The sequence below is a fragment of the Aricia agestis genome, chromosome Z, assembly GCF_905147365.1.
Source record: "Aricia agestis chromosome Z, ilAriAges1.1, whole genome shotgun sequence".
Classification (NCBI taxonomy): Eukaryota; Metazoa; Arthropoda; class Insecta; order Lepidoptera; family Lycaenidae; genus Aricia; species Aricia agestis.
Window position 1 is genome coordinate 34,722,269 of NC_056428.1, and position 25,359 is coordinate 34,747,627.

At 37.5% G+C, this 25,359-nt stretch overlaps 1 protein-coding gene across 1 annotated transcript in view; it reads left to right on the forward strand.

The window, feature by feature from the left end:
* Positions 1 to 2,822: 2,822 nt before the first annotated feature.
* The window catches only part of LOC121739349, a 30,498-nt gene continuing 7,961 nt past the window's right edge, over positions 2,823 to 25,359 (forward strand). Inside the window, exons 1-5 of the mRNA XM_042131751.1 lie at positions 2,823 to 3,030; positions 4,390 to 4,569; positions 11,605 to 11,687; positions 18,855 to 19,025; positions 22,095 to 22,238. Coding sequence (XP_041987685.1) covers positions 2,890 to 3,030; positions 4,390 to 4,569; positions 11,605 to 11,687; positions 18,855 to 19,025; positions 22,095 to 22,238 — 719 coding nt within the window. The 5' untranslated portion in view covers positions 2,823 to 2,889. The remainder of the gene's footprint in view (positions 3,031 to 4,389; positions 4,570 to 11,604; positions 11,688 to 18,854; positions 19,026 to 22,094; positions 22,239 to 25,359) is intronic.

The window sequence follows — 25,359 nt, forward strand, 5'->3', positions numbered from 1 at the left end:
AGTGTGAACATATTTTCCTATAAGCGTCAAACGATGGCGCATGGAACATTACTAGACTTGCGTTATATGTTTGACAAGTATCTATAGAACTTCTGCTTACGATCGGCACAACGGGGAACGAGCGATGCGCGCTATAGAACTTCTGCTTACGATCGGCACAACGGGGAACGAGCGATGCGCGCGCTCTATAGCTTGCTAATGTATAGGTACTCTAAGCTCTACACCGATATAAGGCTCTCTCCAGTCTATAGTACTTCAATGAAACTACGACAGTATATAAATAAATCTATGATAGAAACAATGATAGAAACCATGATAGAAACTTAAGGGCCCCGAATACGATCAAACGGTTTGACTCAAACACGTTGGTTTGACTCAAACAGATTTGATCGTCTCAGGGGCCCTTTACAGTTCGACAAGGCTTTATAATTTAATATGAACGTGGCGAGAAAAGGAACTTACGCTTTTGTCGTACAAGAAAGTCATTTTTGACAGTTCTCTTACCAGCTGCAGCGCCAATTGAGATACTATTTATAGGACAGAGCCCTATAGCCCGTCAAAAAAGTCACGACATTAATAGAGTCGCCACTTGTTTCCGGTGTGGCCTCTTATGGCCACACTGTATCCAGTCACTATAAAAGATTTTGATACTTTATATTATTAACAGTTTAAAAAAACACGTTGTAAATATTATAATTTTAAATATAGTTAAGAAAATTTGAAATAATTATGTAGTTAAAGTGTGTGTTTAATTTACGATATTACAAGAAACAATCTAATCTATGTAAAGTATTATAATCTTTGTATATCTCACCTCATCACTAACTTACACGTACTGTAGCTGGTTCGGTGGCTCTGGTAATGATCTTGTAATGCTATTATGTGTATTTTGTATCATATTATAAAAGCATAACCTACTTTTAAAAAATATATTGTCTGCTTACTTACAAATTCATTATTGGTTATGTTAAAAATACTTCATGCAGGTAACTTTATGTAAGTTATCACAAATATGTCATTAGCTGGTTAAAGTTAATTGTATGTATCTATGTGCATGATGGAAGAGACTGCTCTCCACGACACAGGGAATCCTAGTGTGGGGAGCAATGTTTTGTTTCTCGCCGGGGTAGTTCCCGGACCGGTGGTAGGCATCAGGTAGACATTCTGAAAAAATTTGATTCAAATTTACTCAGAAATAAAACATTTTTTATTTTATTTTATTTATTTTTATTTAAGATATTACATAACGTGTAAAATTATTTTTTGAGGGAAGTAAAGATTTGTTTGTTTGTTTGTATATATAAAAATGCAATAACTCGATTAAACGGTTGAACCGATGTGGCTATAGGTCACGCTTTTATTTCACGCTTAGACTAATTTTATAAAATTATTTGAAAGAGCTTATCTCGCTAACTACTGGAGCAATTTTTATGTTATTTGGCACATATAAGAAGTAGACCACGTGAAGGATCATAGGCTATCGATTTTAATCATTTTTTCAGTGGCTATATATTTTATACCCGTGCGATGCCGGGGCGGGTCGCTAGTACCTACATAATAATAATTTGAACACCCTATGAAGAGAAGAGATGTATCGTAATATACAGAAATATATTGAGATGTATTGAGATGTATTTAGATGTATCAAAATGTAAATACTTATATATTTTCATATAGCTCGGTATCTTAAGATATGAAGAAGTAAAAATATATATTATAGCTGCTGCTGTGTGTGGTCTCCTGACGATTTCTATAGAAAAATGTATTGAGACGTATCGAGATGTATCGTACTTTAATATACATCTTTACATTACCTGCTCTGTGTGTGACAAGCTTAAATACATCTCAATACATCTCAATATATTTCTGTATATTACGATACATATCTTCTCTTCATAGGGTGTTCAAAAATTTCTGTGATTTTATTATATGTGTATGATAGACAGATACACACAGTGTTGCAACTTGCCACCTTAGCACAGCACTTCACAGCGGGTACTGCAGGCAGTCTGTTCCCCAGAGCCAAAATTTAAATCAAATATCTTTAATCCACATCGTTCTGTTTTTGGCGCGCATCAAAATTACAATCCGAATCACCTTCTGATGAACTATCTAGTGATTCTAATAGCAAGTAACTCGAAAGACATAGTATTACAACATTAAAAATAAGAACAGCCTGTATAACACTTTAGCATGGAAATGTAGGGAAAGATACATTATATTACCTGTTGTGTGTCCCGGGATGTATATCTTTACATTATATTAATGTATCACACATTAATATAATGTAAAGATATACATCCCGGGATGTAATGTACATTAATATACATTACCTGCTCTGTCTGTGACGAGCTTTATACTAAACTAGCTGTTGCCAGCGACTTCGTCCGCGTCAGCAAAATGTGATAACAAAGATAATAAAAAAGAGAAAAAAAACCCCTTTTTGAGGTTCCTTTGAGGCAAGGGCCCCAGCGTCACGAGTTTTCCCATACAAAAGTGAAAAAAAATTGGTCTTTCAGCGCTGCTACTTGCACGGAGAACTCTCTACAAGGAACACGTACACATCCTAAAGTATTATCACTTACTTTTGTTACAACCTGTATAGTCTATATGCCAAAAGTGCCAAAAGAGTGCCGCGCGTGCCCAGTATCAAGCCTGGCAAGCAAGTTGTATGTCAAACCATGGATTGAATATTGGGAACGGCCGATACATGCCAAAAACTAGTGAGCTGCTGCCTGCACCTGGCCAGTAAAATAATTTGTCATAAAAAATAATTTATATTTGGAACAATTTGATATGTCGTGTCAGTTGTAAGATTTTGTAACTTTTCCCTAGCGTGATTGTAAACACAGTTTTATAAATATTATGTAGTGTTTGTCGTGGAATTGCATGTTAAATAATTTGCTACAGTCCATATTTCTCGTTATCGTATCCTATCATACCCCCTTCATAATGGCTACTCAAGATTTTAGAAAAGAGACGATGCCTGTCCGCCCCAGAAGTCTTTACACTGCTCACTCCTTCAATCAGGCAAGTATAGCGTTCTTTTTCGAATTAGAAATAATCGGCTAAGTGCGCGTCGGACTTGCGCACAAAGGGTTATTTACCTACCGTTAGGGCGTTTGTTCACTACACGGAATATTACCATCCGGCGCGGCGCGGCATCCCGATTTCATAAGCAGCCTCCACACGTTGGCCGTGTTTGCCGAACAGAAGAGGACGGCGCTATACTAAAGAAAGAGATTGAATTATTTGCGTCTTTCTTTCTGGTATAGCGCCGTCCCCTTCTGTTCGGCAAACACGACCAACGTGTGGAGGCTGCTTTACATTTTGATATGGCAAACGTGAAAGTTATGAATGCCGGACAGTAAAATTCCATGTAGTGCACAAACGCCCTTAGGCTGCGTTTCCACCCTTGACGTTGCTGTCACCTCGCTCAGCGCAGCGCTTCTATTGGATCTTTAAACACTATGTATTTTTATTTATATATTTTTTTTGTTTTTGATAAAATATTCTTTGGCAAAGTTGATCAGTTTCATTACATATAAAACGGTTTTTTTTTCAGTTTCGGTTATTCCATCAACACGTTGTATAAAGATTTGTTCTAAAACAAAGCAAAACGAATTACAACATCCAAAGGTTTAAAACCTCTGTTTTCGATAGTATGTTAGTCTTACCCCAATTGTTATAATAAAGAAATACTCCAAAACTAAACGTTATTCCAAGGTAATAGAATTAAAATTTTATTGAAAATATTTGAAGAAGTATTATTTTGTTTTGGAAAGTGCATAAAGTCTTTATCTAATACAAAATTTTGCTACTGTTAGTCTTATCCCATTTCCTGGGGGAAGACTAGCAGTTTTAACTATGTACTTACATTTTTTTTAATTATACGAGCCTGAAACACGTCAACTGGAATTTATTTATTATTTTATAAAAACATAAGAATTTGTCGTAAGTACGCCATTGTCAACTCAAAGATAGGTCAAATCAATGAGTTTCTAAAGTACTAGAGTAGCAATGTCTTACAAAAGATTCTCAGAAATGCGTAACCACTTTTTTGTTCAAAAGACAATGTCAAGTCATATATTCGTTATGTCATTATGTATGTACTTCCAATCTAGTTACGTTAGTAACATAGAATATCATTGGGTCAAATAGTTTAGTCAGAAAATTCGATTTATGCTGTCCAACAGCAATCTATGTTTGACTTACCCCACCTCACCTTACTTACATCGAAGTCTCAGTAATAGGGTTCCGTTTTTACCCTTTGGGCACAATAAACATATTTGGGTATGGAACCCTAAAATAGGCAAAAAAACACGTTTGTAATATGGCAGGAATATTTACCGTATTATCAATTTAAGCCAAAAGAATATTAATTACCAGGAGGAGTCCAACCTATCAGCCTTTCAAGACTACACGAAGTTTCTGGAAGGTGGTCTGGGTCAGATGGAGCTGATGGGTGCTGTTGGGTGGCAGCCGCCGTGGCGGGGTCCCATGCAGCACAAAGCACCATATTATCCTGGTGATGATATCTACCACAACGACACTTGGAGAGACTTGGAGGTATCTAATAACTATCTATACAACCCTAGCCATAATAATGTAAATAATAGTAGCTGTACCCTTTAACATGGCCACGCAATGCAGAAAAAGCGCTGGCAAATTTTAGCAAAAAAAAAACCGGCCAAGTGCGTGTGGGGCCACGCGCAATATAGGGTTCCGTAGTCAATGAACGTACATTTATTACTTGTTTTTAACCCCCGGCAAAAAAGAGGGGTGTTGTCTGTCTGTCTGTCTGTCTGTCTGTCTGTCTGTCTGTCTGTCTGTCTCGCTTTCACGCCAAAACTACTGAACCGATTGCAATGAAATTTTGTACACAGTTATTCTAGAGTCTGAGAAAGGACATGGCTACATTTTGATGTGGGAAAATATCTTATTTCCATGAAAATATCGATGAAAATTAATTCGCATTGCGCGTGGCCAGCGCTCATCCCGGGGGTCCTGGGTTCGAGTCCCGCAGGCGGAACAAAAAGTTTTCAATGTTCCTGGGTCTTGGATGTGTATTAAAATAATATTTAAAAAATCTTAAATATATTTTATGTAAAATATTATAAAAAATCCAGAAATATATCGATGCAATGAACATTTTAGTTGTAATACGATTCAACAGATGGCGTTTTATTTTTTACTTCATTGTAACATAGAACTAATCATACTTATTAGTTATTATGTTTTTGTTTATAGTTTTTAATACGTTAGAATATTATGTTTAATAATATTATCACTTGGTATAATAATAATCAATCTATCTTATCTTATAGAACTCCTACTGCATTTCTAAGGAGTTCGAATGTACCGTGTTGGCCTATATTCCATCCAGGAAATATATCAATGCAATCAACATTTTAATTCTAATATATGAAAACAGACGGCGTTTTAATTTTTACTTCATTATTGTAACAGAACTAATCATACCTACTTTATTATATATTATTGTTTTTATTCATAACTAGCTGTTGCCCGCGACTTCGTCCGCGTGGACTTTAGTTTATAGCGCGCGGTGTCAACAAAATTTGTGTCAAATTTAAAAACTTTTTAAAACCCTGGTAAGTGGTACCCCTCTTAGGGCCGCGCTACACCGGAATGGCAGCGCTGAAAGTAATCGCCTCGCCGCTGCCATTCCGGTGCGCGCGGTAGCGCGGCCATGGGCGTACCCAGGTTCTGGGCCAGGGGGGGGGGGGGGAAATCAGGTTTTTTATAAGCTAGGTGCTTAATAAAAAATTAATAATAATTAATAATTTTTAGTTGTATTGCAAACAAATGGCAAAAATTCGTTATTTTTATAGATGAAAGTACTGGATAATATATTTAGCAGGGACGTCAACATGATCCAGGGGGGGCAGCTGCGCCCCCCCCCCTCGGTACGCCCATGTATATTGGTAGGTTAATAGTTATTGAATTTAAGAGTAACCTACCCAATCCATATATTTTACCATCAAGTCAAAGTATGAAATCCTTTCTATGTTTGTTAGCTACCACTTTCGAGATTTTTCGAAAATAAAAATGTTGTTCGTCTTATCAAAATGTAGCTAAGTATTCACAAAAAATTTGTTTGTTAGTAATCGCAACAAAATTTGTTCTAGGTTCCCCGACCACATACGTTTCATAGATTCGGGTGTTTTCGTGATAACGACATTAAGCGAAGATTTGCATGTGCATTATTAATTTGGGAGTACTGTAGGTGCTTATATCATACACATTTACGTATTGAATTTCGTTTGTTTGGGAAACATTGGTAAAATAAGAATATGGCACGTATGACGTAAACTGACGTAATTCATCAAAGGTTACATAATTATATTATATTAAATGAACGTGCGTTTTTCATGGTTTTTCGTTTAGATTGTTATATTACAGTACGACAGCTGCTAATTAATAAAACTAAAAGCCGGCAATATTGTAAACATGCACCGTGTACATTGCAGTATTAATAAGGTTAGAAAGTTCAATTCAGTTTGTCTGATGTTGAATAATCAGCTTATCTTAATGGATTCAGCCCGACTCTGCAGGGGATACTTATAAGTGTTCAGAATTAAAAGCCGTTGTTGCGTTAAAATTGAGTTTATTGAATTGTGTACCTATGTATTCTATATCGAAACGCATGAGACTTGAAGTCGTTGACCAACCTGTTTAATCAAAAGTAGTTGACTGGTAAAGAGTTTTGACTGTAACACAATATAAAAAATCATAATCGACCAAGCTACCTTTACACCTCACGTCGGCAGGGAATATTAATTATTATGCATAGGTTGGAGCAGAGGGCGCTGCTAGCACATACAGTAATAATCCGACCTAAATAACCAAAATCCGATCCAAACCAAAAACTTTGTCAAAAGTCCAACAAAACTGTTTGTTTACTGTCTGTGCTGGCAACACCAGCACAGACAGTCAACAATATGCATGTAGAAGAGACCGGAACTGTCCTAGCTCCTCCTAGCAGTGGGCATCCGGGTTTGGGATATACAAGGTACTTATAACAAAATTAAGGGTGGGTTGCACCAACTTACTTTAGCTATAACAGCTGTAACTATAACTTTAACTACAATGCAAAATGTCAAATCTTTGGTTAAAGTAAAAAATGGACCCCATATTTTATCATTACCATAGAGCTCGACAAGGCTTTAAATACACGTGGCGAAAAAAGGAACTAACGCTGTCATCATACAAAAACGCCATTTTTCAGTTCTTCTTTACCAGCAGCGCCCCCGCCCATGTTCATTTAAGGACTAAGGATGTATATAACATTTATAAATTCAAAGATTCTGACCTAAATTCGAAATATATAGTAGAATATAACATCCTGCATCGATTGATACCAAAAAATCAATACCTTGACGACAAGTTACGTGAAATAATTCATTTTCCAATTTTCATACGTAATGTTTGCCGGAAGTGTTACAATTTTTGAGAATTCGTCAGAAATGGGAACTTTGTACTTACTTATATCAAAGATAAACGACTAAAAAAACTGTTTTTCAATTTCTTTGTGCGATTTGCGATTTTTAAGCCCAAAAAAAGTGGGTTTACCGGTTATAATTCTGCGGAAATATTTCAAATTGAAAATGAAAATTACCCTTCGAAGGGTGCGACAAGACTTTAATATGAACTTGGGTGGGGGCGCTGCTACCTGCTGGTAAAGAAAAACTGTCAAATATGTCGTTGTTGTATGTGGCAGCGTTAGTTACTTTTTTCGCCACCTTCATTTATATTTTATAGCTTTGCCGAGCTTTCTTGGCCGCCATTTGCGGTAGTCAAATTACAACAATTTTTTTCAATAATAAATAAATATCGAGTAGTTCTTTAAAAATGTATTATAAAAAATAATTATAATTACTATTAAGAGTGTGGATATCAAATTTTTTCCATATTTAGTACTTTCAGAATACTAGAGATCGCCCAATGGTCGAAATTCGATCTTAGTTTTAACGACATTAGGACTACTAAGTACATATGTTTTGTAAAAAAAAAATAATATTGACTATCATATTTTTTTCAACTCTTGTCTCTGGGACTTGGGAGCTGATCTCGGACTGGCCGTGTAAGCATTGTCTAATGGTGCCTTCTCACGGCGCGTATTATTGCAAGCCGCGCCGCGCCCGCTCGAGCCACGCGCCGTGTGGAGGGGTGGCTTGGGCTGGCTCGAGCAGGCGCGTTTAATATCACGCGCCAGCTCGAGCCACGCGCCCGAAGAAAGTGGTGGCGTAGTTGCGTTCTCACGGCGCGTGCTACCACGAGCCGCGCCACGCCCGCTTAAGCCAGGTGGCGCGGCGCGGCTCGTGCAGGCGCGTCCCGATCCGATTAAAGTCGGTAACTTCAAAGGCGCGGCTTGAGCAAATAGGCGAGCACGAGCCACCCCTTCTCACGGCGCGTGATATCACAAGCCGCGCCACGCCGACAAAAATTCAAGTAAAATGAAACTTTAGTAACACGATAATAGATATCAGTTTGCTCTAAGTCACTTCGATAAATAAGTAAATTTTAATGAAATGCAACTTTATTCACTAGGCAACTAGGTTGCATTTCAATCTATGCCGCTAATTTTATTAAATTAAGTGTAATTCATTTATTTGATAACATCTATTATCAAATAAATGATAGTACGTATATGTAGCCGCCAAGCAGCGGCATCTGCCGCTGATGGCGGCTACATCGCGCTATAGCTAGCACGAAGATTTTTATTATAGGTGATTAACTAATATGAAACTCTTTTCACTTACACTCATTCTTGGTGTTGTAGAATTATCACGACAGAGGGATTGAAGTCCCAGGGTGGGATACCCTGGGGGCTGGGACTAAATTCCTATGGCGTGTATTGGTCCTCAAATACTGGTGGCAGTTCATTCCTGAGTTTTATAGTGCATGGCAGGATGTTATGCAAAAAATGCACGGTGGAAGACTGCCACTCATCAAGGTGATGAGGATTGATGATGGTATGTTTTTCGCGTGGAATGATGACGAAAGCTTGCAGGATGTACGATTCCGAACAATAATTGTTCAAAACCTTCCCAGTTCCCCGTGATGCTATACTACTTTTATAATTTATAATTCACAATAATAATTATTATTATGTTTCCACTCGTACTGGTGGAAGAATGACGCTTCTGTTCGAGCACAACATCACGAAATCCGTATGTACGGCTACCCTGGGACTAAAATCGCTCTACAACTCTAAAACACCAAGAGCGAGTGTGAATGGAAATAGTTTCATACTATTAATCACCTTATACCTATAACAAATATTTTCGTGCTAGCTATAGCGCGATGTATCCACCAAGCAGCCGCATCTGTTATCAAAATAAAGGAATTAAACTTAATAAAATAAATTAGCGGCATAGATTGAAATGCAACCTAGTTGTCTAGTGAATAAAGTTGCATTTCATTAAAATTTACTTATTTATCGTAGTGACTTAGAGCAAAATGATACCTATTGTCGTGTTAATAAAGTTTAATTTTTCTTGAATGTTTGTCAGCGTGGCGCGGCTTGTGATATAACGCGCCGTGAGAAGGGGTGGCTCGTGCTCGCCTGTGGCTCGTGCTCGCTCCTAATAGCTGGCTCGGCGCGGCGCGGCTTGTGATATCACACGCCGTGAGAAGCCAGCCTAATAAAAAAAAACTTAAATCCATTTTCAATTTGTCACCTTGTTGTCAACCGTTGTCTGTTACTTCAACCATAAATAAAAGAGTATAATTCGTATGTATAGGCTTGTGACTTGTCACTCAAAAATCTGTCATTTACCTAGTGTGTGTAATGTTTTATTTGTTATAAAAATGTATGATAAAAGCATAATTTCAAAATAATATTAGCTCGATGCACTCCTTCACCATATAAAATATAACTGTGCAAAATTTCATTCACCTACGTTTCCCCATTTTTCGTCAAAAGGGATACAAAGTGTTTGGCTCACGTATTAATATATAGATAATTGGATGTAGTATATGTACGGAATTTGACTTTATATACTTACATCCTTTATCCTTAAAGGTTAAAGTTAAAGTTAGCCTTAACTATAACCATAACTTTGACCACAACTTTAACTTTAACCACACCTCTGGTGCAACCCACCCTAAGTGATAATACTTTAGGGTATGTATGAGATTGTATTGAGTTCACTGTGAAAGTAGCAGCTGCGTTGAAAGAGTAACTTTTATTAGCTTTGTATGGGAAGAATCCTGACGCTGGGGCGCTTGCTTATAAAAATAACAAAAAATAGCTCTTTCAGCGCCACTACTCAATCTGTCAACGATGAACGATCACAGTTAACTCTAGTACGTATAAGGAACACTGCATTACACATAGTACATACACACCCTAAAATATTATCACTTAGGCAGGTATAAATAGTCAGTACTCATGATGCATCTCGGTCTCAAGACACGGTTCCCTCTGTTATTGGCTGCCAAATTTGGACCAATCACAGAGCCGAACCGCGTCTTGAGACCGGGTCGCATCTTAAGAGGAGTCCACACCGCTGTTTTTCCATACAAACGCTGTCCCCTGTTTCCTCCCTGGATAATGCCGCTAGAGTTATGATTTTTTTCCTGAATGTCTATGGCCACTATTAGCATGTCCCTATGTTTTCTTTTTTTCATACTTTTATTATTAAAAAAGATAAGAACGTCCAAAAACCCAAAAAAAATGGCAAGATTTTCCTCTGTGTTCAAACACCCAGAAAACAAAGCTGGCTAAAATATACAAAAAAATAAAATAAAACATAGGAACACAGCTAAAGCCCTGCTTTAATTCTTAATGAAAAAAGTACTTAAGTTTTGGAGAAGGAATCAGCGGACAACGAATCGAAGATTTTCTGTTCTTTTATTAGAACTTGTTTGAGATAGAGATATCGCGCTCTGCGGTGAGAGACTTGAGACAGCAATACATTTTCAAATACCTATTTTCAATTTCTCTCGCCCCTGGTGTATCCTCTTCCCCTACTAGAAGTAGGGGAAAAATAATAACGGTCACATTTTGTCAAATACTTTCTAAAAGTTCAAATACTGGTACAAATCGTTTGGCGAAAAGAAACATCACTCCTTTGCAGTGGTATATTGGGACCTGTCGGAAAAGTATGGCAAGGTGATTTTCGTGAAAGGCTACCTATGCAAAAACTAGTCAATTCAAATGGTTCAATTGTTTTATTTAAATTAATGTATTCGCGTCGGTATGGCGGGCTGTAAGCCACACCCGAGAAGTACCTGTGGCATTACGCTACCGCCTACTTATTTTTTTTCGACTATCTGAAAATTTTTATGGAACAAATCGTTCGACACTCGTTATTTATCCGACGCGTTCGATTAACGCCCACGCGTTTGGGCCGCCAGTGCGAGTGCTATGATCATCATTTTCCTTTTTTTGGCCCTTACGTAATTAGACCCCTGTAGAACCGCCATACTGGTACAAATAACCAAGAATTTTGTGTCATCATCTCCCGGTCTAATACTACACATCTGAGTCTGTCCGTAAACGATTGTGTTGAAAAAGTTTATTTCTGTGTAAATCATTTTTTTTCTTCTCTTTACAAGTTTTAACTGTGTCTTCAGGTAGCCGATGCTGTGGCTGTTGACTACACCGGCTCTGTGACTCCACACGGCACAATCTGTCTGCGCCTCAGAGACAGGGTCAAGTGAGTATAAGGCAGGCGGCTACACACGTTTTCCGTATTCGATTTCCTAATGTGGAATTTCGATTTGGAGTTTCGTGAAACTAGCGCAAACGTTCGTTTTTCTTTACGAGCAACCGCGGCGCCGACTTGCACTCGAAACGTACGTGCGGTTTCTTATCTGCGGAATGTATTTTCCACTGATTCCACGCATATCCGAATACGGAAAACGTGTGTTTGCATAATACAGTATGCAGCCAACCTTCAGTTCCATTATAATATAATAAGATATAACACGATCAAATTAACTTGATGCATCGTTGGAATGCAATAACATGCCCGCTCCATAATGACGTCGTCAAACCATGCGTCAAGTTAATGTGACCGTGTTATAGTTAAGGATTTAGGGCCCACCGTCTTACGGTAGCTTATATCTAGGGAGAATTATAAAAGCGCACTTTCAAACACAAATCTATTAGTAATAAAATAGTTCTTTTATAACTAACGAAACAATGAGAAGTCAAAATTTAGGACCTAGTTGAGAATCACAGTGCAGTTGCTTAGGCCAGCTCCTCTTTGTTTTGTCTCCGTGATCGCAACTCCGTCCGTGTCAGTCCACGCTTCAAATATAAGACGTTTAATGCTCAAGTGCAATCTCGTCAAACTCGCGAGATCTCGCCTTTTTTCTTCCGAGATCAATCTCGCTAAAAAAGGCCGAGATCTCGCGAGAACGAGATTGCATTCCCTACTTATATCGCACTTGCAACTCCCCCTTAAAAGACAGGCATTGGGAGCACCATGGGGTTTTAGTGGGTAGACCCGAGACCAAGGGAAATCCCTCATACCCCGGCAGAAATCCCCAATCCACTGGGGACGCATAAAGCATTTACACCTAGGAATTATTTAAACAAAATATATTATTTTATTACTTTTTAAAAGTTGTTTGGCGGGGGTTTTTTTAAATTTCTTAATTTAACTTTATTTCATGCTTTTTAAACTTGTGTTGGTTATGGTGCAGAATAATTCCTATCAACAGGATCATATTATATCTCAATCAATACCATCTAGGTATGTCCTTTTGGATGAGGCCGTCAATATGAGTCCAAACATGAAACCTCCACTTTGGGTTCATATGGAGCTCAGCTCCATATGAACCCAAAGTGAAAAAAAGACCTATAGAATCCAGGTGATGCTGCAGCAGCAGCATGCAAAAATTTATTGGTTATCTACGTCTTATTAGTTGTCGCAATTAAAATGAGCCCAAACACGAAACCATTGCTCAAAGTTGGTGAGGAGTTGGGTATCCTGTTGATTACCAGGTGATGCTGCAGCACCAGGTCAACTTTCCATTAATGTGTAAATATTCATAAATGTCACGAACTAGAATGCAATAAAGCCCAGCAAACGACTGCAAGTTGCTAATCGGCCCTTCACCAACCAGATGAACCGCAATTTTTCAGCACGGAGCAGGCTGATGATGATGAACTATAGCTAAGAACACTCTCAAATAAGTCAGCTTTCAAACAAAAAAACTAGATCAAAATCGGCCCACCCGTTTGGATGCTACGAAGCCACAGACAGACAGACACGTCAAACTTATAACACCCCTCTTTTTGTCGGGGGTTAAAAATGAGCCCAAACACGAAACCATTGCTCAAAGTTGGTGAGGAGTTGGGTATCCTATTAATTACCAGGTGATGCTGCAGCATCAGGTCAACTTTCCATTAATGTGAAAATATTCATAAATGTCACGAACTAGAATGCAATAAAGCCCAGCAAACGACTGCAACTTGCTAATCGGCCCTTCACGAACCAGATGAACCGCGATTTTTCAGCACGGAGCAGGCTGATGATGATGAACTATAGCTAAGAACACTCTCAATTAAGTCAGCTTTCAAACAAAAAAAAAACTAGATCAAAATTGGTCCACCGGTTTGGATGCTACGATGCCACAGACAGACAGACAGACAGACCGACAGACAGACACGTCAAACTTATAACACCCCTCTTTTTTGTCGGAGGTTAATAAAGCCCACCAAACGACTGCAAGTTGCTAATCGGCCCTTCACGAACCAGATGAACCGCGATTTTTCAGCACGGAGCAGGCCGATGATGATGAACTATAGCTAAGAACACTCTCAATTAAGTCAGCTTTCAAACAAAAAAAACTAGATCAAAATCGGTCCACCCGTTTGGATGCTACGATGCCACAGACAGACAGACAGACAGACAGACAGACAGACAGACCGACAGACAGACAGACACGTCAAACTTATAACACCCCTCTTTTTTGTCGGGGGTTAAATGCGAGATACTTGCGTCGGTCAAGTGCGAGTCGGACTCGCTCACGAAGAGTTCCGTACCGTAGAGGAAAAAATAGGTCAAAAATTGTGTTTTTGTATGGGATTTTAGGGTTCAGTAGTCAACCAAATTTGTTGATTACAGAACCCTATAACGAAACCCTACCGAGCTGATTTTTTGTATATTGATAGATTAATTATAGTCATGTAATTTAAGAGTAATATAATTGTCCTACAAATAGAACAATCCATATTTTAGGAACATCAAGTCAAAGTATGAAATCCTTTTCGAGATTTTTCGAAAATAAAAATGTTGTTCGTCTTATCAAAATAAGGCTATTAAAAAATTGCTTGTTAGTATTAAAAAAAGATTTTTTCTAGGGCTTCCGTACGGGACGACTCAACGGGCGACGAATAAAATATTATGTTCATCCTACAAAATTAAACGTGTATTCATATCCTGTTATTATTTTTTCAAAATATTATGCTTACGACTACGGTCTGCTATTTTTTTTGCGATAGTAACGATCCGGGTGCGATAGCACAGAATATATATTAGTAGTGCGATAGTAACGATCTCTAATCTATTTTTTACAACACTCGCTGACCATGCATAACAATGCGTGAATATTGAATGAGCTATTTTCTAACGCTATAATATTGACACCGTTACCTAACCAGCTCAATATAATATTATGTATTATGTTCACGCTACCAATATGGTACGGTGGAAGAAGTCAGTTTTGCGACCTTATTTCTTGGTAATAAGGTATAATTATAGTAGTGCACCGAATCTGCCTTCAACTGTTGAGATGCGAGTCGAACTAACTGTATGCGAACTTTATCTCTCATATTTGTCCGTATCGTACGTACGCGCCGCAATTTGGAATTCGTTGTATGAAAATATTATGAGTATATATATTAGTACTCACATGCGGTTTTGCTCGATAGTTTTACTCCAAATCGAGTAATATAATCAGGGCCCGATCTAAGGGGGGGCGAGTCGGGCATTTGCCCAGAGCGGCAAAAATGAGGGGCGGCGAAATTGACTTATTCCTACCTTCCAACCTAGCCATCCACCACTTAAGTTTGAGAATTTTACCAGCTAACCTACCTTAAGTTTGCTAGTGGAAATATTTGAGTATTTTACTTAAATGTTCCTCCCATTTTCCCCCAACAAATATGTTTCCTGTATATGTAAAGGGCGGCGAAAATGATCTTTGCCTGGAGCGGCTAAATGGCTAGATTGGGTCCTGAATATAATGACTGTGTGGAACTGTGGAAAAACTCACAGCTCGAAGGCTCGCATCGAGCCGGCTATAATATCGATTTAGAATAAAACTATTACTCCAATAAAATTACGGCTCAAAATGGGTTAAATAAACATGAACGAACACAGTTTGGGGATTTTAAGGATCGATAGGATCGAAAGGGGGGTGTATTCTGAGCATAAATTCCAATTTGAGGGGTTCTACTGAGGTCAGCTCAAGGTCATTTCGATAGAAACGCGTTTAATTCGATATCTCGAGAATGATCAGTGTTAGGCAAAAAATTGTAGAGACCTTTTCTCTTCCAAATTAAATTTAAGTACTAACTTTTTTATGTGAAACTTTTTTTAACATTAATATTTTTCAACTTATTACTCCTGCAAGGCATTGGAATTTATGCTCAGAATACACCCCCCTATCGATCCTTAAAATCCCCAAGGCCTGTGTTCGTTTATGTTTATTTATTTCGTAATTTGATTGGACTATATCGAGCAATAATATTTTTTTCAAAAGTTAGAGAAAAAAAGTTTAGAAAGCCAATTTGTCATTAAAATGTGCCATAATCATGAGTTCAATTTTTTTTTCTCCAACTTTTGAAAAAAAAAATTCTCCGACTTCATACTAATCTGACCTATACTTCATAGGAAAATCGTTATAACTTCTAAACTTCTGACTTAGAGCATTGAAGTTTGATTGAAGTAAAGAATTTATTTAAGATGGAAACCTCCTTTATCTTTTTTTTTTTGAAAAAAGAACCAGTTCAATGCGCTAGATTTTTCACAAAAAGCAATTAATTAAAAAAATACAAATTTTTTTTCTTAAACTTTGGTTTTTCTATGTTTAATTACACGAAATTTATAACATAAAGCCTGCGTAAGCGTAGTCCATAAGTCTTAAAGTGGAAAAAATCGTTAGAGTCCAGTGTCCCCCCTTCCACTAGCTCAAATTGTTTTAGCTCAGGTTTCAGGCTCAGGTTTAGCTGTTTAGCTCAGGCTGCTTCTAGAAATGTGGAAAAATTCGCGGGAGTAGGAGATATTATGCTGACTTTAAAGGAAAACTACCACGGCTAAGAAAACTTCATAAATAAGTAATTTTGAGTAATAGTCGATCAACTAAAAAAATGTATTCGAAGAAGTAGAAAGAAACTTTTTGTTCAAATTCTTTTGAACGTAACTGAGATGGTATTGTTGGTAGTGAAATGTCGTTACAAATGTACATTCAGTGACGATACAAAAATTATCAAAAACTAGCGGTACTACAGAGCCCTATGATATTGCACGTGACCCGATACGCACTGTGGTGGTTTTTAATTTCATGTACAAACAAATGACGATTTAATTAAAGACATTAATATTAATATTATCTCCATATTTTAACACTATTTATTTGCACATTAAGGAAATGCCTATGTAAAAGAGAAAAACCGGGACACTGTGCGGCGTCGCACCGTGTCAGGGTGACGGCGTCGTGTCATGGCACGATGACGACGCCGCGCCAAGTTTGATGGAATTGCACTGTAACCGCACGTATTTGACAGATGTCACCATAGTAAAAAATCTCTATTCTAGTAGATCTTTCAGATCTTTCGAATGACACCTGTTTCTGCTCTGTTGGTTGGTGAGGACGTTTCTTCTCATAGTCCTTTGTCGATAAAATATGCCATAGATCATGACATTAAAGGAACGGACTCCTAGACCTGGATCCCAGAAGGATAAGACATAACTTACTCTCTGATGGATGAAACCATAGGTTATTAGTAGTGCCTCGTGTACTTAGAATACCTGCGAATTTGTGTAGCTCTAGGTGTGACACCTGGTCAGGTACCAGGAACCAAAGTGAACTAAAAATGAGTCTTACTTTACTTATTTTCAAATGGCTAATCTTAATATATATATTTCTTGTGTGCGTGTGTATGTGACTGAACTCCTCCTAAACGACTGGACCAATTTTGATGAAATTTTTTGTGTGTGTTCGTGGAGATTCGAGAATGGTTTAGATTTACAGTTTGGTCTACTGGAAAATGTTTTTTCAATTAATTTCTTATTTATAAGGAGTTGTTGATTTTGGAATGTTTTACATTAGATCCGGCGGACGGCGCTATCATCGCATTCAATATTATTCTATTTCAATTTTAGTTTGTCCTGACAGATGGTGCTACGATTAATTTGAAAAAAAAAATTGTTATTCAATTCATGTGCTGATTAAAATATTAAATAAATAACACATAGGCTACAATTTTAACCGACTTTCAAAATGGGGGAGGTGTTATGTTCGTTTTCTTATATTCAACGATTACTCCGCCGTTTGTTAACCGATTTTCAAAATTTTTCTTTTGGTATATAGGGTATCATCCCAATTTGGTATTATATTCAGAAAAGTGGTGATCTGATGAAGGATCCATAAGTAATCGAGGGAACTCCTCAAAACTTATAGGGAAACATATGGTGACTTCGGTTTCGTGAGAAGTATTCTAAGCATATGCTACCAACAAGTAAGATTTTGCACCGAGATATACCTGGTATACCGTGGTTCGGAAGGTGCTGAGAGAATTCCTGATTCTTTATAGATACAAGTTTGGGAGTTTCGGCGTTGTTTTAAGAACAGAAAGCATATGCTACTATGCAAATTACATTCTTCATCATCATCATCATCATCATCACTACCATATTATACCATTTCATAGTCTTTTAGATCGAGACTCGAGTTTGTCAAGCGATAATTAAAAAAAATCTATATCTACCTAATATTATAAACCTGAAGAGTATGTTGGCTTGAACGCGTCAATCTCAGAAACTACAGGCCCGATTTAAAAACTTATCTCAGTGTTAGATAGATCATTTATCGAGTAAGACTCATCATTTATCGAGAAGGTTATATTATATTATTACTCTAAGACTAATACGACAGAAGAAACTCAGGAAAATGTGGGAAAAACGGGGGAAATATTTTTTATGGGAAAATGTACCTTACGGATAGTATTTATATATAATTTGTAGATTATTGTTCTGAACTAGTATCATGTAGTATAAGACACTTTTCAATGGCCAAAATTATTGCCAGACGTTTTAAAAATAACTTTGCTGCTATTTTTTTTCAAAGGCATTATTTTTATTTTATAAATTAATATAACACCTTAGAAAACAATACGATATTGCAAGAATTTATTTTCTACTAGCTGTTGCCCGCGACTTTGTCCGTGTCAGCATACTGCATAGTATAATAACAAAGATGGACAATTTTGCCCCTGTTTCCTCACCCAAAGGGTGAAAACGGGACCCGATAACAAAGATATTTCAGCCTGTCCGTCTGTCTGTCCAAATCCAGACTGTACCTCCCCTTTCTAACGTGTAGTGAATATTATTATAGTATGGATACAATTGAGTATTTTTGGTCATATACCTAGTCAAGTCATATGCCTATGTCTGAAAATACTGATTCTTATGTTATGGCTCCTTGAAGCTTAAGACTGGTCCTTATGCTATGGCTCCTTGAAGCTTAAAACTGGTCCTTATGCTATGGCTCCTTGAAGCTTAAAACTGGTCCTTATGCCATGGCTCCTTGAATATTAAAACTAGCCCTTATGCTTTGGCTTCTTGAAGCTTAAAACCGGTCCTTATTCTCAGGGTGGATATGACGGTGGACGGTGCGGTGAGAGTGACTAACCCGAAGAACAACATAATACTAGCGTTGTCGCGGTCCGGAGCCACAGCCGGACTCATCCACCCCAACGGCCGCGTCTACCACTACGGCTCGAGGGTTGAGATACAAGCGCGCCATCCCCAAGGAAATAACAAGTGAGTTGAGGCCTGAGGGCGTTTTTCATGTCACGCACGTGTCATCACCCGCGCGCGAATCGAGTCTTTAATCAAAGACGTTTTTTATCGCTTCTTTATAGAAACACCAATCAAAATGTATGTATATGAGTCGAATGCCGACTTAGTTTTATCGAATGCACATGTCAATTTCATAAAATTTCATCGGTGATTTGGCTAAAGGGCCTGGTCCGCATGAAAGTTGCCTGCATTCTATCATATTTTCATAGATGTTTTTCCTGTTATGCGGACAACACACGCGCGGCCAAGAGCATGTTGTCACCCGGATGCGGACCACATCCGCGCGCGGGCTATAATTTAATTAAACGTGTATGACAGGAATCAGTACCTAGTTGCTGTAGTATTTAATATTGTAGGTTTTTACTTTTAAGGCCTTTCGTTTTACCGATATAACGTTCTATTTGTTTCTTAAAGTTCAACAGAGAAGCACTATAAAAGTTTTTGAACAAAACCGATGAAGTTACTCGTTAACGAAGTTAAAATTTTAATGAACAGTTCAATTTCCACGGCTTTATGCTGGAAATACGCTGCTATACAATTTGCTAAAAATATACGGCTATATTATTATTATTATTATTATGCTGCTACGAATAATAAAAACTAAGGAAAAGTAACTCCGTCAAAAAACATGCTCCACAATACTTGTCAAAAAAGTGTACCTCAGGTACACATTTCAATATATTTGCAATATTTAGGTGACCTTGAGCGGTACTAGGCTGACGTTACATGACAGATCAAATGGAACCAAATTTAAAACGGTAATAGTATGGGAGTTAAGATTCCTTAGCTTTTATTATTCGTAGTTATGCTGCAAATATACCTACGCTTTTAATACACTGGAAATATACGGGTATATACTAGAATAGCTGGAAAATCATTCGCAAATTGCAACATGGAAAATCAAAATACTTTGAAAACACATTTGTATTTCGGGGTAGGCGGGATTGTTTTCGGAACCGTTCGGTGCTTTCAATTAATGCCAAGCCAGGCGTGATTTAACCAAGTCTGGCTGTTTCTGTTTCTCTTTGTAATTTGCTGGCTTTGATATGCGAATACGGAAGCATTGGTGGGTGATAGGGATGGGATTTGGGAAAGCTATTTTTTCATCCTTTTTTTAGTGCTTCATGTTCAATTTTAATTGTGATTTCTTTGAGAGTGATCACAAAGGTTAGTGATCTGATGATGCGATCCATGAGAAATTGACTGGACTCCTTAAAATTTATTTGGAAACATAATATAGTGATTTTTCACTTTTCTGAAGGTTTACTAAAGATATTTTTCCACCCAAGTATACACTGGTTCCGAAGGTGCTGTACTGAACTCTTGAATCTTAATAAAATTATGCCATGCATCATCAGTCATCACATTATGTCGACCTTAGTAATGGTATATGTAACCGTATCTCATGAACCATGATCCTTTATAATTTATATCAGAACGTGGTGATTACTACTCCGCCATTTGTTTACTAATTTTCAAAGTTCTTTTGTTGTAGTAAAGGTTATATCCCGAATAGTATGGTACCAAACTATGTTTGCGTTACTGAAAATCGTGAGATATCGAAGGAACTTCTTAGATCATGCCCGCAACTCCGTTATGCCTAAATTCGCTTATCACTTGGGAACCGTGATTTTTTTTGGGATAAAAAATATCCTAAGAAGGTTACGTCCGTATTTTTTTATGTCCGTGTATCCCACGGACGTAAAAAAAATATTTTATGTCCGTGTATCCTATGTCCTTTCCCGGGACTCGGAAGTATGTCTATGCCAAACATTCAAATCGGTTCAGCGGTTTGGGGGGCGTGAAGAGGTAACAAACAGACAGATAGAAAGACAGACAGACACACTTTCGCATTTGTCATATTAGTATAGAGAATATAGATAGTATCGTGTTTGGAATTAAGATTTTTTTTCCATAAATAGAGGCCAGGTAAGTAGGTACTAGGTATGTTACAAGGTTTCTTAACTGTTACTTACCAAGTTCTTCCATTCACGTCTTCATTTATCTATTTATAATTTCGATCATCAAAAATCATAAAAACGATTCAGATTCAATAAACTTTAAGGTGGTTTGCCGAATATTTCCGGCCGGGTAGACATTGCAAGGAACAAATTAAAATAATCATCTTAAGTAATGAGGGCAAAATGACCTCCCTCTTCACACACTAAAAAAGGCTTGCCTGACTCTCTTCCGTCCAAAAAAATTGGTTTGCGTAATTTTTTCCTGAAAGGTTAAACATTTTCTATTGAATATTACTTTAGGCAAACCGTGCACATGTTGAGGGCAGAACATTTACATACATATTCACTTTTTTTATTAAAAAAATTTTACGCACTTCCGGCTTTGCAAATCCACGCAAACCAAGCATTTCGAGTTCCTATAGTTTAAAACTCTAAACTATCTATTTTCATCAAAAAAATCCATGCACGCTATGAGAGTACTTTTGAGATTGACAGCTCCGGAACCATAAAGTATTAATCTCAATGGATAGTAATGTATGAGGCTTATGTCAAAATTTTCATTTAATTACATTTAACTTTTAAGACTGGGTTGCACCAACTAACTTTAACTTAAACTTTAACTTTAACTACAGTGCAAAATGTCAAATCTTTGGTTAAAGTTAAATATGGCGTCCTCACCTCCGCTCAGACGTGAATTTCTCCGGTTAAAGTTAAGGTTAAAATTAAAGCTAAAGGACGCCATATTTAACTATAAAAATAACTTTATCTTTAACTTTCAATTTAACCACGCCTCTGGTGCAACCCAGTCTTGGGCTGGTATAAATAGTCAGTACTCAAGATGCATCTCGGTCTTAAGACACGGTTCAGGCTCTGTGATTGGTTGGCTGTCAAAATTTGGACCAATCACCGACAATACAAGCCGAACCGCGTCTTGAGACCAGGGTCGCATTTTAAGTACTGACTATTTATACCGGCCTAAGTAATTAATGTTCGTCTATGAGTGCGGCGGTATGAGTGCGGCGGTATGAGTGCGGCCGTTATACTTAGGCACTTTGATTCTTATTTCCAGGTACGCGAAGATGTGGTACAAGGGTGTGTCTTTCACGGCGGAGCAATGCGCCCTGGTGTACCTCGTGGACGCCGCAGGGACGCGCACTACCACCGACTCTTTCCTCGACATGAGCCAGGACTTCACGCTCAACGTGTTCTACAAGTAAGAGCGCTTATGGCTGGTTTATACATATTATGTTGATAAGTAGTATCTAAAGTTTAACTTAATTTGAAGTGCCTGTCCGAAATGTGTCAAGTGACAAGCCCCGCCTGCCAACATAATAGAAAATAGTCAAAATTCTAATTATCTTGTTTACTATTTAACTAAATTTTAACTTGCAAGAACAAAAAAAAAATTCGGCCAAGTGTGAATTGAACTCGCGCACGAAGGGTTCCGTACCATTATAGAGCAAAAATATTCAAAAAATTGTGTATTTTGTATGGGAGCCCCCCTTAATTATTAATTTTCCCTTAATTAAGACTAGATATCTCTCTACCGACGATAAACCGGAGATATTATGATGGTACGGCTACAATGATTCATAAACTGCAAATGTAACTTTGTAATCCTATACATTTATATGAGATTACAAAGTTATTTACGAAGTTAGTGCATCTAGAAAACTGGCCAGAAATTTTGAAATATTTGATTTTTTCCTTGATTTAGACACTAAACACTAATTATATTCTAAATTTGAAGGTTCTATGTCTGCTAGAAGTGCCTTAGACTTTTGGTGATCGGTCAGTCAGTCAGTCAGTAACAAAATTAAGAAAGCTTAGCAGAATAAAAATTTAAATATACCGTGTTTATACAATGCTTGCTTAGCAACTGAAAATTCAGGCTTGTTGGTTTATCCACAATGAAGTTATGGGGGTCAAAAAGAGCCTGAATTAGTTCGAGAAAAGTATGGTACGGCCGTGCCGCTTTTTTGCTCGAGTTGGCGGGGGGACTGCCGTGCCCCCAGATGTCATCATTGATTGATACCGAGCAAAAAATGTTTGAAAAATCACGTTTGTTGTATGGAAGCACCCCATAAATATGTGAAAAATATAATGTGTAAAGTGAAAATTTCAACTATCTAGCTATTACCGTTCTTGAGTTACAGCCTAGTGAGCCTGGAGACATACAGACAGACAGACGGACAGACGGATAGACGGACAGACATCGAAGTCTTTGTAATAGGGTCCCGTTTATACCCTTTGAGTAAGGAACCTTAAAAACTAGATAAAAGTCGTTGCAACAACCCCCTTTTTGTCGGGGTTAAAAATAAAAAGGGAATGCGCGCAGTGTTCGATTTTAAGGCTAGGAGGTATTTGAAGATTAGTGGTCGTTTTTGGGTTGATCGCGATTTGATTTTTGAGTAGATTGTTAGTAGTGGTATTATACCCAACTAACATTACCGCTGCAAATATAGCTTATTTAGAACCTGAAGTGTTATAAACTTATAACTTATAAAGGTTGACTTGGAGCTGTACTTATAATTTGTGACGACAAAACAGAGTTAGTAATAAAATTACCTATCTATAACCTATACATAACCTATAGTGACAAAACGGGTCTATAAGAGCGATTATGAAGGCTAAAGTGGAACTGCAGCGATTATTATTACTACAGTACAGACCAGAGCTTCTGTGTTATAGCTTTGAGCGAATAAGCTTAAGATCTAGATAATAAATTATCATCTCCTATTAACTCCTTTAGCGCATTTAGTTGCACAAAGGAAGCATTTAATGCTACTAGCTCTACAAGGCTGTTTTTTAACTCTTGCAAAACAAAACTCCTAAAGGGATGCAAAACTCTTCTATGCTATTTAGGGCTGTATATTGGAGTTATTTTCCCCTATTAAAACCCTAAATTCATGAGTCCACCATCTCCGCTCCGCCATTATATTTTCATAAAAATCAATAGTTATAGTGTAAGTATATGTGTAACATATACATAAACACATGTTAAGCCGGTTAGAAAAAAAGTTAAAAACATATCATAATTACGTTACAATTTACCGTATTGCCACCCTTGCGGTGCTTAAAAAGTGAGCGAGATGCATTATAGATCTACTATAACCCTCAAAGGGTTAATATTCGTGATTTTGCTTCCTTTGTAGCACTCAAAGTGTCTTTAGTTAGCCTGTAAATCTATTATACCGCTTGAAGAGTCACTAGTCACTTAAATTCTTCACTTTAAACGCTTTAAGGCTCAGTTGTCGCTATTGTACATCCACAATAACTTTACTGTGTCTCTAAAATTCATGCTATAGCTCTACTATATCGTCATAGTGGAACATAAGGCGATAAGAATTTGTGCCCAATTTAAGGGTAGAGTAGAGTTAATAGCGAGCTATAACTCCATATTATAGCACTTATTGAACACCATTGTTTAGCTCTCTTGTAGATCTGTTCTAACTCTTATGTTAGCGCCTAATGTTAGGTGGGTAATAAAATATAAGTACTTACTTGATAGCTATTGTCAAAGTATAGTATAATATTATTTTAATCACTGTGATTATTATATCTGCGTGGCATTATGTACGTGATTGTGGTGCGCTGACGAACATAGATTTCGGTGCAGGCGTTAAGAAAAATATAGACTACTAGCTGTTGCCCGCGACTTCGTCCGCGTGGACTTCAGTTTATAGCGCGCGGTGTCAATAATATTGGTGTCAAAAGCTTTTTAAAACCCTGGTACCCCTTAAATCAAAATACCCAAAACAGCCGTGTAGTGTGCACATAATATGATTTTTTTAATTAAACTTTTTTATACCTTTTAAAGCTTATTTAGCGGTACACAACTTAGCTGCATAATGCATTACACAACTTTAGCTTTGCCCAATAGCCAATACCCATAGGCCATAAACTATTTAGTATTTATTATTGGTAGACTGTTGTTTCTGATTTCTATGTTGGTACGTGAGTTATTTAATAACATGTATAACAATCGAAAGAATCGAAATATTAACTCAACATGGTACCACCTCTTATAGAAATACGCATGAGCAAACAATAGCGCGATCTAGGGGACTCTTGGCGCCATCTATTTTGAGTTTTTGGAACTAACTTAATTTGACCAAATTTACGCATTTTCACCCCCTTACAACCCCCTTTTCCAGTTAAAAAGTAGCCTATGTCCTTTCTCAGGCTTTAGACTATCTGTGTACAAAATTTCATTACAATCGGTTCAGTAGTTTTGGCGTGAAAGCGAGACAGACAGACAGACAGACAGACAGAGATACTTTCGCATTTATAATATTAGTATGGATTATAATATTAGTATGGATTTTATAATA